At 48.3% G+C, this 17,213-nt stretch overlaps 1 protein-coding gene across 4 annotated transcripts in view; it reads left to right on the forward strand.

Moving 5' to 3' along the window:
• The window catches only part of gnb1l (guanine nucleotide binding protein (G protein), beta polypeptide 1-like), a 28,825-nt gene extending 15,512 nt beyond the window's left edge, over nt 1-13,313 (forward strand). For all 4 annotated transcript variants that reach the window (XM_036980002.1, XM_036980003.1, XM_036980004.1 and 1 more), the window contains 3 exons: nt 1,538-1,630; nt 5,264-5,479; nt 12,244-13,313. In XM_036980002.1, coding sequence (XP_036835897.1) covers nt 1,538-1,630; nt 5,264-5,479; nt 12,244-12,525 — 591 coding nt within the window. In that variant the 3' untranslated portion in view covers nt 12,526-13,313. The remainder of the gene's footprint in view (nt 1-1,537; nt 1,631-5,263; nt 5,480-12,243) is intronic.
• Nucleotides 13,314-17,213: the final 3,900 nt, after the last annotated feature.

The raw sequence follows: 17,213 nt of genomic DNA on the forward strand, positions 1-17,213 counted from the left end.
TGTTTGTGGAAGTGCTTAAGCCTCTCTTACAGAAACTTGTGAGCAGGCGTAGGTTTAGTGTGTATCAGCCAATGACAGACGAATGATTGCACATTTCACCTTCCCCCCCACTTTCATGTGAGTTATTCTTAGTGTGTGTGACAGACAGCTTTCCAGGCACCGTTATTCAGATTCGTGTTATTCACCCTGTTCTGATGAAGCCTCACATGAATGAGACAGATGTGCCGCCGCTAACTTCAGCCTATAGAGACCGGCAGGGCGAGGCCATGGGGCGCCTGCAAGACCAGCACCCTCAATAATGACATTGTGACGGCACTCATGCGTGCGCACACACACACACACACAAACCCTCTGTCTTATCACTCTGTCCCACTCTCCTGTCTCACCCCTGGCTGCCCCACAGTCATCCATGCCTTTCCCACAGTCATCCATGCCTTTCCCATAGTCATCCATGCCTTTCCCAGGGGATCCTAATCATAGGTCTAGACCCATGCCTCCACACACACACACACTCAGCTACAAAGCATGGCACGCTGGTGTAGATCTGAGCCAGAGGCGGAGGGAGGGAAGGAGTTGCACCATCAATTTGGGAGGCAGGCAGGTTTAATGTTTCCCCCTCGCTACCTCGTTGCCATCGGATTGCTTCCATTGCAAAAGCATTAATTAAAAGAGTGGGTGTTTTATTTATGGATATCAGTGTGTGCACCTGAGGCACAGCGAGTGAAGCAGCTACTTAAAGCCCTCTTTGTCTGGCTGGCAAGTTCGGGGTAAACATGAGGCACCCCGATTAAAATACAGATCACTCCCTTAAACGGGATGTGGAATCCGATTGGTCCGCGTAACGTGGTGTGAATTGGATTGGTCTGTTGAACAGGATGTTTAATCTGAGCCTTAATGAGGATGTATCTCTCTGTTTCTGTGTCAGTCAGAGAGACTGAGTAGTCTAGCCATAGGGGCTGCCTCCCTCTCATTAGATTGTATCTAGGTACAGAGACGGAGTAGCTATAGGCTCTCTCTCTCTCATGGGCTTTCATTAGACTGTATTTTATCAGTCAGTGCCAGCGTGTCTAGGTCAGGAAGTCAGGTCTTATTGGGATGTATTATAGACTGTAGCTCCGCTCCCCCCTGTTTGAGTCTAATAAGAAGAAGACGGCCATAAAGTGTAAAGCTGTTATGTTTCCTGTTGCTGCGCTGAAATGAGGGATTCGAGTTTGAACTTGATTAATGAAAAATAAATCAATTAAGTGACTGGCACCCGGCCTAAAGTTTGCCTTGTCTCCGTTGTTCATGTTTTATATTTATTATGGATCCCCATTAGCTTCTCTTCCTGGGGTCCAAACACATTAAGGCACTTACATCACACATAAAACCAAATATAGAGCAGTACATCATGTAACATTATTACACCACGACATATCTGCTTGTTTGATCATCTCTTGCCTGGGTGGGAAAGTTAATGACTTAGTTTGAATGTAATAACCATGTAGAACTCTGCGTCTTATTCTGCCAAAGTGTTTGACTGTCCCTCTTCCTACAGGTGAAGATCATTGAGCTGCCCAGCAAGAGCCCAGTTTGCTCCCTGATACCACAAGCCAAGCTGGGGATGGTCATGTGCATCAAGCTATGGCAGGCAAGGAGTATCCAATACATTGTCTTGTTCTCCCAGAAGTCTCGGTCTGCGTCCCAAATGGCACCCTATCTCCCATATAGCGCACTAGTTTTGACCTTTTGGGACACAGTCTAGCCACCTGCAGCTACAGTGCAGCATCACACTGCACTATAGAGTTCAGTCAGTTCACTTTACAACCATAAAAGGGAGAGGGAAAAAAATGTATTTTCCCTTCCTCTCTCTTCCTTCTTAATGTTTCTATTTTTACTGGTTGTAAACGGATTGGCTGAGAGCCTTTGACAAGACGCATACATAAAAGATACGTCAACAAATATGAGACTACTCTTGGCTCTGTGATTTATAGCTAGAACTTGTCCCGGGCCATTTTTTCCAGTGCCTTTCTCGATTGACGACGAGCGAGTCGAGTCCCAACACTGTAATTACAGTGTGTGCAAGGGCTGGGGTTCAACAGCCATATATCAGCCACTCAACCAGCCCTCTAACCACCAGCCAGCTGCACATTGCATCTAAAGATTCTTCACCGCCCTCTGTTTTGTAAATACTGTCGAGTTTTATTCCCCCCCCCATGAAAGAGACCTGTAATTATTTTCACGGTTAATTAACATTTCTTGCTTTGCAGTATTTCTGATTTTCTGCTTATGCAAGACGTTTAATGAATTGCGGCCGGTTGGTTTGATGACACAACAGGGGCGGTTTGGGTCTGCGTTCGTTGGGAGTTTAGTGGAAGCAGAGCAGGCGATACCGTGTGTGTACTGTGTGTTGACCCAGGGCAGTTTGGGTGGCTGTATGTATCACCAGACATCAATGGTAATTGTCCTTTATTGCTTAATACTTTTTTGTTTTCTTTCCTTGTTGTGTTTTTTACTATTTCCTTTCATTAGATTTTGGAAGCCAATGCAGTTTCAGTGTTAAGTGCCAGAAAATAGTATTATTAATTATGGAATGTCAATGGGAGGGATACTTTTGCAGGCAGGCAGATCTGTAAGACACCAGGCCCAGGTTACATTAAACCATTCCAGTTTGATCCTTTCAACACCGGGCCAGAATCATCTGTTACTATCACAGAGCTACTTGAAAACTCACTGCAATGCTGCTGGGTGGAGATCAATACAGAACCTTAACTGCCAGGGGAGAGTTGAAAACAATGTGTGTTTGTGCGTACGAGAGTGTGTACTATATGCGTGTGAGTGAATGTGTGTGTGTGTGTGTGTGTCTGTACATCTTTGTGTGTTACACGTTTCTGCGTGTGAATGTGTTAACCAAGCGTTGAGGGGTATAGTAGGTCCAGCCACACACAGGCAGCCTGAATATATTGGCCACACATTCTGTCAATCACAAGACGCTCACCTCGTTATTCACGTGATCCCTGCTGGTGCAGCCCGCTGTTTCCTCAACCTCTGACCCTCTGGAGGGGAGACAATGAGTTGGCTCTCCTTTCTCTCTCCTCCCTCCATCCCGCCACAGAGTGAGAGCAAGGATCCTCCATCATGCTGACGGAGACCTGAGAACAGATTTATTGGCGCCTTTTAAACGCTCGACGCTGGACGTTTGGAGAGGATTAAATCCATATTACGGAGCTCTTTCATTTGCCCTCCCCTCTTGGGTTTTTGCTCTGTATTTTTTCCCCCTCCTCTCTCCTCCCCAGGCCTCCCTAAAGTTAGCATGCGTAATGGGGTCTGGGTTTGGAAGGTAAACGAGCTAACGGCGCATTCTGATTGGCTAAGGCCGGCGAGCGGAGGGAGAAAGTGCCTCCATGTGTTGTGCGGAGGGGAGATGTGGACGTGATGTATGATGTGCAAGGCTTTTAACATGAACAGAGGCTGCCGGCTAGAAGGAAATGTTCCTATACAGATATCCATCACTCTCAGCTCATCGCCCCACAGCCATCGTCGAAGTGAAGTGAAGTGAAGTGGAGTAGAGCGGATGGATGGACGGGGATGGGATTGGTTCCGTATGTGCTGCTGTGGTGGGGTGCCCACCGCTCCTTTCCCCTGATCAGTCACATCACCGGGCCTCTCCCTCTGTCTCTCTCTTTCTCTCTCTCCCTTTCCCACCACTGGTTTGGGACATACTGTAGTCTGAGTCCTGTGACTGTGTGACTGATGATGATGAACAGGTTGAGTATGGTGTGCTACATTACATACAGCAGATTGGTAGAGCATGTGTGACCCTGCTTTGGTTATTAGAAGAACACATGAAAAATCCCAAGACCTCTTCTGCTCAAGTCTGACCCTCTACTCAGTGAAGCAAAGCTTCACACACATATATATATATATGGTGCCATTCTGTACAGACCTCACCTCACTCTGTGCTCCTAAGCTTTGCTTCGTGTGTGTGATCAAAAGTAGTGCACTTTATAGGGAATAGCGAGCCATTTGGGTTGCACCTAGGAGATGGTGTTGGATGGTGAACAACAGTTTCCTGGAGTACAGTACAGCGGCCCCACTTCTCTGACTCCGGGTGCACCGTTCATCCATCTGGCCAACGGTGCTTTATGATGATGAATCTTTCCCTGAAGCGTGAGCCCTACTCCAGCAGAGAGCCCTCTCATAGAGGGGCTACGGAGGATGTAATGAATTAGGTGTCTACCCGGGGTTCCCTGACCTCCGCCCTGTGACATCGTCAATCGAGGAGCTCCTACTCTTAGAGTGAAGTGCAAGGGCCGAGGGGCAGCAGGCGGTAACGCTTAGCAACCCAGAGAAACCCAGCCGGCAGGCAGGGGAACGCTGATTTTCACTTTGTTTTTATTTGTTTTTTTTAATCTCATTAATATCGTTCGTTAGTGACGTGTTTGTAAGGAATACACGGGTCTGTCTATAATTTGTTTAAGGCTTGAGAAGAGAAATATACTATTATACTATTAAGTGAGAGGAGGACTTGCGGAGGAGGGGAGAAAGTGTCTTCGGTTCTCTTGGCTCCTTACACATATGGAAAGAATTTCTGTCGTCCATCAGCCTTGCCTTTGCAGGGCACACTATCGCTTGAAGCCAGATGGTATGCCCAGCCTCTAGATGGGTCAAGTTTGTAGCGAAGGCTCCAAGACGAGTGCTACCAATACAGAGAAGCATAGTTGCTTTCTAAATACTTGATGGTTATGGTTGGGTTGCGATACCTGCCAGCATTCTATTTTTGTTTTTTTGCTTGACTTTTCCCCAGAAGACATAATGATAGGTGAGGTGGAGGTGGTTGTAAGGGGGTGGGGCTTTCAGACTGAGGGGGCTGTGCGTTTACTTTCTGAGAAAGATGAATGGTGGGCCCGTGGTCAGGGGCGGGGAGAGGGAAGCGCCCTCCCTTTCTCCCGCCTTTCCTTTTCTCCCTTCCTCCCTTTCTCCAGCTGTGAGGTCATCTATGAAGCCCTCTGCTTGTTTTCATCCACTCAACTGATTTAGGAGCCCACTGTATTCCTCCTCATAACTCCTCTTTCCTGTCTGATCCTTCAGTCAGCCAGTAAACACATAGTAAAAGGCTGTTGTCTGGATGTGCAGTAGAATAGGATATATAGAATACGTCTGTATAACCTGTGTGTGTGTTAGACAGTGCCCCCCCCCCCCCCCTCTTATCTCCTATGCTATTTCTCCATTGCTCTCTTTTCCCTCTCTCACCCTCGTTATCTCGCTCTTTCATCCCCCTTAGCCAGACTCAAGCCCTGGCCCTCTCCTCCTGGCCGGTTATGAGGACGGCTCCCTGACGCTGTGGGACGTATCCCAGAGGTCTGTGCTGAGCCGTGCGGCCGCCCACCCTGAGCCCGTCATGTGTCTGGACTTTGACCCCGCCGGGCAGAGGGGCATCTCTGGCTCCTCCGAGAAGAGTCTCGCCTCCTGGAAGCTTGACGGACAGCACAGACTCCAGGTCAGTGAGTGTGAGCCCTCTCCGCAGACTCTCTCCTAGACCTGGGTTCAAATACTATTCAAAATCTTTCAAAGGCTTTGACATTTGCTCTAGCCAGACTGGAGTGCCATGTGGGCGGGGTTTGCCCTTTTGATTCTTTTCTATTGTTTCCGTCGCAGCTCAATCAATCACTAATAGTATTTGAAAGGATTTTAAATAGTATTTGAACCCATGTAGTTCTGTTCTTTCCAGACTCTTCCTGGCTCTCGTCTCTCTCTGGTAAAACATACAGTCCAGAGGAAGAGTCTCTGCAGGGCTCTGGGACATAAATCAGACCGCTGGTTACACAGCGTTGGCAGGCCCAGGGCTGGGGTGTCACTAGAGGCGCAGACCGTCCGCCATACACACACACACACACACGCGTGCGTGCTCAGTCCTTCACAGACCAGAACCATCCTGATGCTCTAGTCTAGCTGCTTTAGTGACTCTGAAAAAACAAACATCCCATCACTCTTCTGCCATATATTATCTTGCGTAACAACCGAGCGCATCTGAGCCGCAACGCCTCATTTGACGCCATATTTTCTGTTGATTTCATGAGTCAAAAGGAACGGCCCAATATTTCACGTCTACCCCATGAATCAGTGTAGAGGGGAACCTGAGACTTGATATACTACAGTTCTGTACTGTGGAGGGGTGTTATTCTTTCCAGGCCTTTTTACAAATGAACGCTTGAATTAGAAATATTTGTAAACCCTCCGTTTTTTTGCTGAAAACGCCTGCAATAACACTGGAAAGGGTTTGATTCAATATACTGAAAATAGGAGCCCTGGCTATTCGGTTTATTTTGAACAAACACAAAATATTGATTTAATATGTCATTCTGGAGAAGATTTTAAAAAGCGAGTGGGGGAAAGGATCCAACTGGGGCTTTTAAATGATCCTGAAGTGCAGCGCAGTGTGACGCCCAGACAGCCATCTCCACTTCTTCCCACAAAAGTATTTTTGTGCGGACGGCAGTATAGTGAGGCGGAGGGCTGGGGTATCTGCCTTCCGGGTGGCTGCCCTTCTCGGCCCTGCTCTGCCTTGCCTGTTGAACGACCCGCGAGAGGTAATACAAATATAAAAACCTCGGAGGCCGTTAACCAAACAAAAAACACATCTGCAGTAAAGGAACAGTAGTTCACAGTGGGAGGCTACAATCAAGTCTGAGGAGCTGGAAGTACCCTAGGACCGCCCAGCGCAGTGGAATCAGCCCCACACCGCCCAGCGCAGTGGAATCAGCCCCACACCGCCCAGCGCAGTGGAATTAGCCCCACCACCGCCCAGCGCAGTGGAATCAGCCCCACCACCGCCCAGCGCAGTGGAATCAGCCCCACACCGCCCAGCGCAGTGGAAGCAGCCCCACCACCGCCCAGCGCAGTGGAATTAGCCCCACCACCGCCCAGCGCAGTGGAATCAGCCCCACCACCGCCCAGCGCAGTGGAATCAGCCCCACACCGCCCAGCGCAGTGGAAGCAGCCCCACCACCGCCCAGCGCAGTGGAATTAGCCCCACCACCGCCCAGCGCACTGGAATCAGCCCCACCACCGCCCAGCGCAGTGGAATCAGCCCCACACCGCCCAGCGCAGTGGAAGCAGCCCCACCACCGCCCAGCGCAGTGGAATTAGCCCCACCACCGCCCAGCGCAGTGGAATCAGCCCCACCACCGCCCAGCGCAGTGGAATCAGCCCCACCACCGCCCAGCGCAGTGGAATCAGCCCCACCACCGCCCAGCGCAGTGGAATCAGCCCCACCACCGCCCAGCGCAGTGGAATCAGCCCCACCACCGCCCAGCGCAGTGGAATCAGCCCCACCACCGCCCAGCGCAGTGGAATCAGCCCCACACCGCCCAGCGCAGTGGAATCAGCCCCACACCGCCCAGCGCAGTGGAATCAGCCCCACCACCGCCCAGCGCAGTGGAATTAGCCCCACCACCGCCCAGCGCAGTGGAATTAGCCCCACCACCGCCCAGCGCAGTGGAAGCAGCCCCACCACCGCCCAGCGCAGTGGAATCAGCCCCACCACCGCCCAGCGCAGTGGAAGCAGCCCCACACCGCCCAGCGCAGTGGAAGCAGCCCCACACCGCCCAGCGCAGTGGAAGCAGCCCCACCACCGCCCAGCGCAGTGGAATCAGCCCCACCACCGCCCAGCGCAGTGGAATTAGCCCCACCACCGCCCAGCGCAGTGGAATTAGCCCCACCACCGCCCAGCGCAGTGGAATTAGCCCCACCACCGCCCAGCGCAGTGGAATTAGCCCCACCACCGCCCAGCGCAGTGGAATTAGCCCCACCACCGCCCAGCGCAGTGGAATTAGCCCCACCACCGCCCAGCGCAGTGGAAGCAGCCCCACCACCGCCCAGCGCAGTGGAAGCAGCCCCACACCGCCCAGCGCAGTGGAAGCAGCCCCACCACCGCCCAGCGCAGTGGAATCAGTCCCACACCGCCCAGCGCAGTGGAATCAGCCCCACACCGCCCAGCGCAGTGGAATCAGCCCCACACCGCCCAGCGCAGTGGAAGCAGCCCCACACCGCCCAGCGCAGTGGAAGCAGCCCCACACCGCCCAGCGCAGTGGAAGCAGCCCCACACCGCCCAGCGTAGTGGAATCAGCCCCACACCGCCCAGCGCAGTGGAAGCAGCCCCACACCGCCCAGCGCAGTGGAAGCAGCCCCACACCACAGGCCCGAGCTGGGGGAGGGATGGAGTGAACTCTGAGGTGGGGGGGGGGGAACTGAGTTTGAGCGAACACAGTGGGGTCCTGTCCTGATGGTTGTTCTACTCTCCTCAGTGGAGGTGAAGGCTGTGACATGGGCTTATCAACATCAGATAAGGACAGAAACACGCTGGAATGGAACTTAATTTATTACACATGGATCCTAGAGGCCATTATCTTCTGTTCAGATGAGCCTTGGTGTCTAAACTGTTTTTGTTAGTTACTTGTATGTGAGGATACCGTGTGTGTGTGTGTGTGTGTGTGTGTGTGTGTGTATTGACCAGGGGAGAGTGCATGGATATGGATTTAGGTTGCTGCTCACTGCTGACAGACACTGTGAGATTGTTTCCTCCAGTCAGATATAGATAGACAGGTGGAGGAGAGAGAGACTGAGGTAGAGAGAAGTGGGCATAGAGAGAGACCGAGGGAGATTAGCCGTGTAAATCAGGCATGGCTGAATCTGAGAGGCCAGAGACATGATGACAGCTCTCACAGGTGGAGCTCCACATCCCACAATCACAGCCATCTCTAACCCCAGCGCCATCTCAACCTCCCGACCCTGGCCCAGCTCCCGAATGCCAAGCATCCCCGGGTCACCAACACATACCTGCATAGACACTCCTGTGCTGACCTGGGTTCAAATACTATTTGAAATCATTTCGCATACTTTAGGTGTGATAGGGTGAGCTTGTTTGTGGAAAATTTGACTGACACCAATAGAGAAGTGCCAAAAGTGCATATCACACCCGACTGGCACTTCAGGCAGGCTTAAGCAAACACTCAAAGTATTTCAAATAGTATTTGAACCCAGGTCTGCTCCTGTGTACCAGGAATTCTAGTGAGGCCTACATCTATCAGCCCGACAGGGAGCATAGGTCAGGTCATTACAGACTGATGTCTAATCTAGGCTGGAGGTGATGGACTGAGGGATGGATGACTTGGATCCCTTCTTTCACAGTTCCTCTGAGGCGTGGCCCAGCCGCCCCGGTGTCAAGAAATATTCTCTTTTAGTGTTTTAAAAAAAAAATGTTTTGAAGGGCAGGTACAGGTGTAGCTCTTGCCTGTCCGTCACGTCCATCTCCTTTCCTCTCTCTTGAGACGGGGCCCCTGACACTGACACCCACAGTGTTATTCAGACCTGGGTGGGGTGTCAGAAATACCTGCTAGAATTCCAGAATGGAATGGACACGATGTGCTCGAGTGAGACTGTGATGATGGGACGTTTCAATAGATCAGCGTGAAACTTTGCACTCCGTGCCAAGAAATGGTCCTCCGAAGCTATCTGTGCCGAGGAGCAGAGCAGACGCTCCTTTTGAACTTCCGCCTTATCTGTCCGCTTCGCCAAGAGCAGGATCTGAACGTATTAATTTTCATTGGACCAGACCCTGTAATCTGGGGAAAGGAACGGCATTTTGGGAAGGCCCCAGCTATGGAACTGAGCAGAGCAGGAGGTAGCCTAGTCGTGACTGACTGCTGAGATTACTGGCATTTAGACAGCAGGCCTTGTGTGTGTGTGTATGTAACCAAGCCAGGAAAGAATGCTCAAACAGAAAAATGAATGAGTCCCAAAGACTTATTTTCATGATATAGAGAATTTGACAGTGGGGGGGGGGGGTTAATGACACTGCTAGTGGATGACTACACTCACTGGAGGAAGTGCCTGATGTAGGAGGGAGGGAGGGAGGTGTGAGACGGAACCATCTAGACTACAGAACGTTCTGCTAGAGGACAGCCCTGCAGCCATTTTCTCAGCATCATGTCTCAGATTGGAGAAAGTGTAGAGAGAATAATTAGGCTTACAACCTAACAATGGATGGACGATTACTTACTGTTTTTTTCTACGGCCATTTGCGGCTTACAACTGACCCCTTCAGTCGAAATACATTTTCCTGACACAATCTATGGGAAGCAAAACAAACAAAAATAGACAGTTGAACCTATCATTATCAAGGTCTGTAATGACAACCAGATGGAGAGGGGTTTGGGCATACCAACTTCTTGAGGTAATAATGGGATTCCAAATGATCTCTCTTTCACCCCCCAGCCACCCACCCAGCCCCACTTTGTTGAATAGTAGGCCTCTTACACGGGCTGGTCTAGTTCGGCTGACAATACGTTCCTTACTATTAGCTTGTTCTAAGTCTAGTAAGAAGAACCCGTATAAATCCTACAAGTTATTCTAGGTTTTTGTATTGGTTCGTTGGTTGTTTTATGATCAATGACATTCCTCTGTAGTCTTTCTCCCGTTGCATTCCACTCTATCCACTAGGGTCGGGACTGGGAGGACCTGGCTTACGTCTTCCACATGCAGCGCTGTACTCCTCTGATTTTCCCATCCGGAACAGGAGCACGCAGACAAATTCTTGGCCTGTCACCTCCTGCACAAGACAATTAGTCTGCAAGGACACAGCTTATGAAGTCAAATTTTACGCTGTCCAGATTCATTCCTGCTTCCATGGCTAGATGTGGATGTCCCATGCAAACACACCAGCGTTACGCTGCGTAGTCTTTGCGAAGAACTGGGTAGAGCACGTGCGTTCCCCCCTCGGGAATGTCAGCGGTGCGTATGGCCCATTGATGGGGATCTAGGCACCATCCGTTAGAATATGTCACAATGTTTCCCCCTTTACTGAGATAAATTCAGTCTCCGGGACATTGTTGATCAGAGAATGGAAGCGGATGGTGATCTGAAGCGGGCAGACGTTCCAACTGTGTGTTTCTCGGTCTCTTCTCATGTCGACCAGTCCTTTCAATGCACATGTAATTCATCAGAGGTGCTTAAAGAAACACAGTTCTACAAACAAGGATTTCAACGAGATGGTCTATCTCTTTATTTACTTCTCTCTCTCTCTCTCTCTCTCTCTCTCTCTCTCTCTCTCTCTCTCTCTCTCTCTCTCTCTCTCTCTCTCTCTCTCTCTGTCTCTCTGTCTCTCTGTCTCTCTGTCTCTCTGTCTCTCTGTCTCTCTGTCTCTGTCTCTGTCTCTCTGTCTGTCTCTCTGTCTGTCTCTCTGTCTGTCTCTCTGTCTGTCTCTCTGTCTGTCTCTCTGTCTGTCTCTCTGTCTGTCTCTCTGTCTGTCTCTCTCTCTCTGTCTCTCTCTCTCTCTGTCTCTCTCTCTCTCTCTCTCTCTGTCTCTCTCTCTCTCTGTCTCTCTCTCTCTCTGTCTCTCTCTCTCTCTGTCTCTCTCTCTCTCTCTGTCTCTGTCTCTCTCTCTCTCTGTGTGTCTCTCTTTCTCTCTTTCTTTCTCTCTCTGTCTCTCTCTCTCTCTCTCTCTCGTATAGAAGTGACAAAAGGTATCTCAGCCCCATTTGCTCTTGCTATTGAAAACCTCCCAGCCTCTAACTCCAAACCAAATAGTTGAATTGTGAGGGATTTGCTCTCCACTACTCATGTCGTAATGTTTTATGCCCGATGATTGAGTCCCTGGAGTTTCTTGGCCAGGTTCAACAACAATCCAGGCCTCCACTTGGACCTCAATCATCAGATCAGCTGATAATCTCTCGCTCCCCCTCTTTCTCCCCCTCTTTCTCCCCCTCTTTCTCCCTCTCTTTCTCCCTCTCTTTCTCCCACTCTTTCTCCCTCTGTGTGTGTTATTGGGCACACTTCACCAGACGGGAATGATTAAGTAGCTTGGTGAACTAATTGGTGTTTGATAATTATTTTTCCTCTCTCGGTTGGTTGCGCAATTCTGCTGAGTCTCATTTTAGATCACGTGTGAGAAGAATGCAACAAAATGATTTCCTCAATTACTGTGCCGAGAAGGCTATTTTTAAATCTCCATGGGTTTCTGTTTTGCGTGAACGTCTAGCGTATGTTACTTAGCAACTGAAAAGCCCTGACCCATTAACAGCCTACAATGTTATACCCACATTGGAGTGCATTGCTGTACTTTTCTTTTGTTGAAAACTGTGCGTGTGCGTGTGCATGCATGCTTGTGTTTGTGAAAGACTGTTCTCAGTGAGCCTCAATGTATGGATTCTTATGGTCCCTCTTCCTTCCTTGCTCTCTCTGTGGCCTTTGCTGTTCAATCCTCAGCTCCAGGAACCCGTAGCCCTTGTGAATCCTGGGATCTCCCAGCTGTGCATCCGGGGGGACCGGAAAATCGTGGCGTCGGCCGGCTGGGACCATCGTGTCCGTGTGTTTGGCTGGAAGAAGCTCCGGCCCCTGGCTGTCCTCCAGCACCACACAGACATGGTGCTAAGCCTGGCCTTCTCAGACCACCAGGACCCCAGGAACAGGATGCTGGCCGCGGGCTCCAAAGACCAGCGCATCAGCCTCTGGTCCATATACAACCAGGGCAGCTCGGACACTGGGTGAGCTACTGGGCCCTGTTGGTATGTTATAGGGAGTCTTCTCGCCAGTGATTATACCAACTCTTTTACGCTCCTTTTACTATCCCAGGACTATATCTGAATGTACTGACTAGAGCTGGACTATGTGAACTACTGGGTAGGAACTTCTGTCTCAGACTGTGAAGACATTTCCGACATAGCCAAGATGGATCAGGTCAGAATGAGATGTCTTTGTGCTTCCAAACAAAAGCTGTCAAGACGGCTGGTTAGTTCTGCTAACAATTCACTGAGACTTAATTTGAACACATTATTTTTGGTCAAAACCAACTGTTTTATTGTGTTTGCTTATCTGGTAGGAGATTTGCCTGAGCGGACTTGAATTTGAGGTATAAGTCGCGCCTGAGTGACTGTGTAATCCTGTGTTGTTGATCTAGTTTAACATTGCCCTCTGCTCTGACCTACACTGCATCAGTCAAACAGGGTTAACCACAGAACTTGGACAGAAGAGACAAAGCTGTTTGTTAAGGAGGGCCACTGAACAATCTTCCCTCAACTAGAGAGGCTGTCTGTACGGATTTGGACTTAAGAGGTTACTTGTATTTTCAGTTTGGTCTTAAATGTATTTCTGTTTGTCATTGTGAGTACTATATGTTGCCCCTGTGCATTGTGGGAAAAATGTGTCAAATTCAAACTGTGATTGGATGCGTTTAAGGTTTGTGAATTACACCCCAAGTCCACCAAATGTAAATAGTATCTGCTATGCTTTTTAACTTTTTTATTTCCTGGTAATAAATATGTTTTTCTGTACATCCACCAAGCATCAACAGTTGTATAACTGGAACCTAGAATCTAAATGAGTCTTCCTTGGTCAGGGTAGTTGAGAAGCCGTCCGGCATACTTGTTGTCAAACTACCAGAGAAAACAGAAGTAATGTTTGTCTACTGTGTGTAAATGGTGTCTCTAATAATATCCCAGTGAGTCAATGAGCAGCATGGGATCTCATGTGTTACAGGGCTGCGCTGCCTACACTGCTATAAACTTCAAACAGACGTTCACATAGACATTTTGCTTCATAAAGCCCCAGTCTCCTGGGATGACCTAGACCGGACATTCTCGTCAGACTACAGGAAAAGGCCAGAGAAATCAAAGACTCCTCGCAGCAGTGAGATATTCCTCCATCCCAAGTAAGAGCAAGCCGTTCATTACATGAACTAACTCCCCTGGCGCGTGCTCCGTCCTTGTCTTCCCTCCGCTCAGACTTCTCGCCGTACCTTTGTCTGTGACCTCTGCCGCGACTTCTTCAATCTCTAATAGCTTCCTACTTCTCCTGTAGACTTTGAACAAACAACAGAAGTGGCGTGGGCCGGCTTCCGTCCGTTCTCTGATAAATCAAATGCTGCTTCATTGCTGCAGATGTGTGCTGAATGGAGGAGCGACCCACAAGCTAGGGGGGAGGGGGGGGGGGGGGGACGGGACGTCGTAAATCGCCTCATAATGGATCATTTAGGAAGTCAATAAATGGAGAGACGAGAGGACCCCACAACAGGGCCGGACGCACAATAGAACCCTGCCTCAGTCAGTTATCACCTAGCGTGTCTACCATGGCCTTGGAGGTCAAGGGTCAGCGGGCCATTGTGATTTTGAATATTTTCTTTCAGTTCAGTCGAGTATTTAGCTTAGCCTAGGCCTCTGCTCTGCTATTACAGCACAGGTTGTAATATACCTTGATGTATTGAATGGTGGGTTGGATTACTGGGTGATGACATGAGACAAACTGACCATGAATGTTTATAAAATAGAAATGAATAGGAATATGATGGTAAGAAAATAGTTCTGAGAGCGGTTAAAATGCCATGCTTTGCAGGCAGAGTCATCTTTGTTTGTCGTCTGCACACTAATATGAATGCATCACGGTTGTTTCTCTCTCTCTTTCTTGTGGTGTTTTTTATATTCAGCATAAAATGTCCATCAGCGTTGGCAAATGGAACAAACTGTAGTTCCTTCACTCGCTTTGGGAAAATGTGAAACACTTGCTCTGCTCTCTCTGCATAACTTTTAGGTAAACGACTCCTGTAGGTCTACCTCGGCTTGTTTTTAATATCTGTCCACAGATATGCCAAGCTGCCGGGGTGTGGCAGGGGAGATGTACACAAAGGTGAAACAATCGGAGCACAGCTCTGATAGGCTTGTCACAACAGATGGGCCAGATGCAGATGAGTGTCAAATGATGCCTCTGGTTGCATTATCATTCATTCTCCTGAGTCTGTCCTCATATGGCAAGCATGTGGCATCCTATCTTATTTGGAGCTGAAGACATATGTGTGCGTAGCTAGGCTGTACAGAAATACCAAAGATTTCACTCAAGTCTTATTTTTCTGTCTGATTGGAGTATGTTTTTCCACAGGCGGCTCAGCCTGAGACATGCCCACTCAACTTTTTAAAGCATTAGGTTAGTAGTGGGGAAACACAGGAATTAATGTCAGTATTTAGGCCTACCTGAGCTGAATGTGCAGCAAAAATGAACAGTCATGGCCTTATGTCTAAAATGTAGCCTATGTATCACAGATCATTGTGAAGCATTTATTATGGTGAATATAAACGCAACATGTAAAGTGTTGGTCTCATGTTTCATTAAGTGGAAAGAAAAAAAAAATCCCCAAAATTGTCCATATGCACAAATAGCTCTCAAATTTGGTGCACCCATTTGTTTTACATCCCTGTTAGTGAGCGTTTTTCCTTTGCCAAGAAAATCCATCCACCTGACAGATGTGGCATATCAAGAAGCTGATAAAACATGCTCATTACACAGGTGCACCTTGTGCTGGGGACAATAAAAAGCCACTCGCTCTAAAATATGTGGTTTTGTCACACAATAATGCCACAGATGTCTTGAGAAAGTGTGGCATGCTGACTGCAGGAATGTCCATCATAGCTGTTGCCCTAGAATTTAATGTTAATTTCTCTACCATAAGCCGCCTCCAACGTCGTTTAAGATAATTTGGCATTATGTCCAAACGGCCTCACAACCGCAGACCATGTCTATGGCGTTGTGTGGGCCAGCAGTTTGCTATGGACAATGAACACAATTGCATTTTATCAATGTAAATTTAGGCCCATTGTCGTGTCATTCTTCTGCTGCCATTATCTCGCGTTTCAGCATGATAATGCGCGGCCCCGTGTCTCAAGGATCTGTACACAATTCCTGGAAGCTGAAAATGTCCCAGTTCTTCCATGGCCTGCATACTCAGCAGACATGTCACCCATTGAGCATATTTGGGATGCTCTGGATCGACGTGTACAACCGCAAGTTCCAGTTCCAGGAGATGTGAAGAAGATGTGTCACGCTGCATGAGGCAAATAGTGGTCACACCAGATACTGACTGATTTTCTGATCCACGCCTCTACTTTTTTATTTTTTTTAAGGTATCTGTTATCAACATATTCCCAGTCATGTTAAATCCATAGATTAGGGCCTAATTTATGTATTTTAATTGACTGATTTCCTGATATGACCTGTAACTCAGTAAAATCTTTGAAATTGTTGCATGTTGGTTTATATTTTTGTTCAAAAATAGTTTTAGTTGTAGTAGTTTAACTTTTTTTTGCTGTTGCAAGGAGCAGCATCCAGCCCCTAAAATGAACTGCTGTTTTAGATGTATTTTTAATTCCACTTGTCCCACGGTTTGAGAGCAGGTATAGGCTACTTTATCTAGGGTGGTATGTTTACAGGGCATTTTATATGACAAAAGTATGCATAGAAATTTAATTAATAGCAATGGAGTGTATTATCAATTCTATTTAAGAGTTATGCTACTTTTGAGCCGTAATGTAGGCTGTAGCATACCCCGTAATACAATCTGTCATGCGTAAATGTCCCGTTTGGATTTAGTTGACGGTGATAAGTTTATGGGACTCAGAACTCTCAAATATATTTTTTCACTCTAATGATATAGGCTACTGCGCATCGTCCGTCACATAAATATTCACCTTGCTCTGAGATCATTTTGTTGTGTCCAAGCGGTAATTATCTGTCAGTTATGTCCTGTCCTCACCTGGCGGCCCTCAGCGAGCGGACAGTCGGAGAGTGGCGCAGGTTCGGGACCACTGGCCCAACATCAAGGCGAAGCACTGCAAGGATAAACACAGCTGGGTCTACCTAACGGAAAAGTCCTCGACCAAACGGAAGAGGCCTGGGTCTCGGTGTCCTCGCCTTCCTGGTGGGTCACTTCTCATTACGCCCAGCCGAAGTTTAGCTCACGCTAAGGGAGCCTCAATTCTCCAGACTGACGCTTCCTGTCCAGGTCACACAGGAACCAGTGAATGTGAAGGAAAATGTGTTTACGTATTTAGCAACTACAAAATGGTTAGTAACTCTGCAATAGCATTATTGTTTCGAAATTAACGTAAGACGTTATAATATTGTAGAACCAGTCCATATCGAATCAGTGCATGATGGTAGGCCTATAAATGCAAACTTTCGTGAATACTTTCTTTGCTTCCAAATGTATCATATAATCACACCTTTATCCTGGATTTATGCAGATATAAATGTTAGAATTGTTTATACATTAGGCTTGCATTATTTTAGTTATTGAATAACTATTGTGTAAATGTGCCAATTTTGTAGGAATGTAGTGTCAGGAATAACTTTCAATCGAAACGAGTATTGTTTTTCCAAGGCTAATTTGATCATCAAATTTATCGGGGTGTGTT

Source organism: Oncorhynchus mykiss, chromosome 6 (genome assembly GCF_013265735.2).
Source record: "Oncorhynchus mykiss isolate Arlee chromosome 6, USDA_OmykA_1.1, whole genome shotgun sequence".
NCBI lineage: Eukaryota > Metazoa > Chordata > Actinopteri > Salmoniformes > Salmonidae > Oncorhynchus > Oncorhynchus mykiss.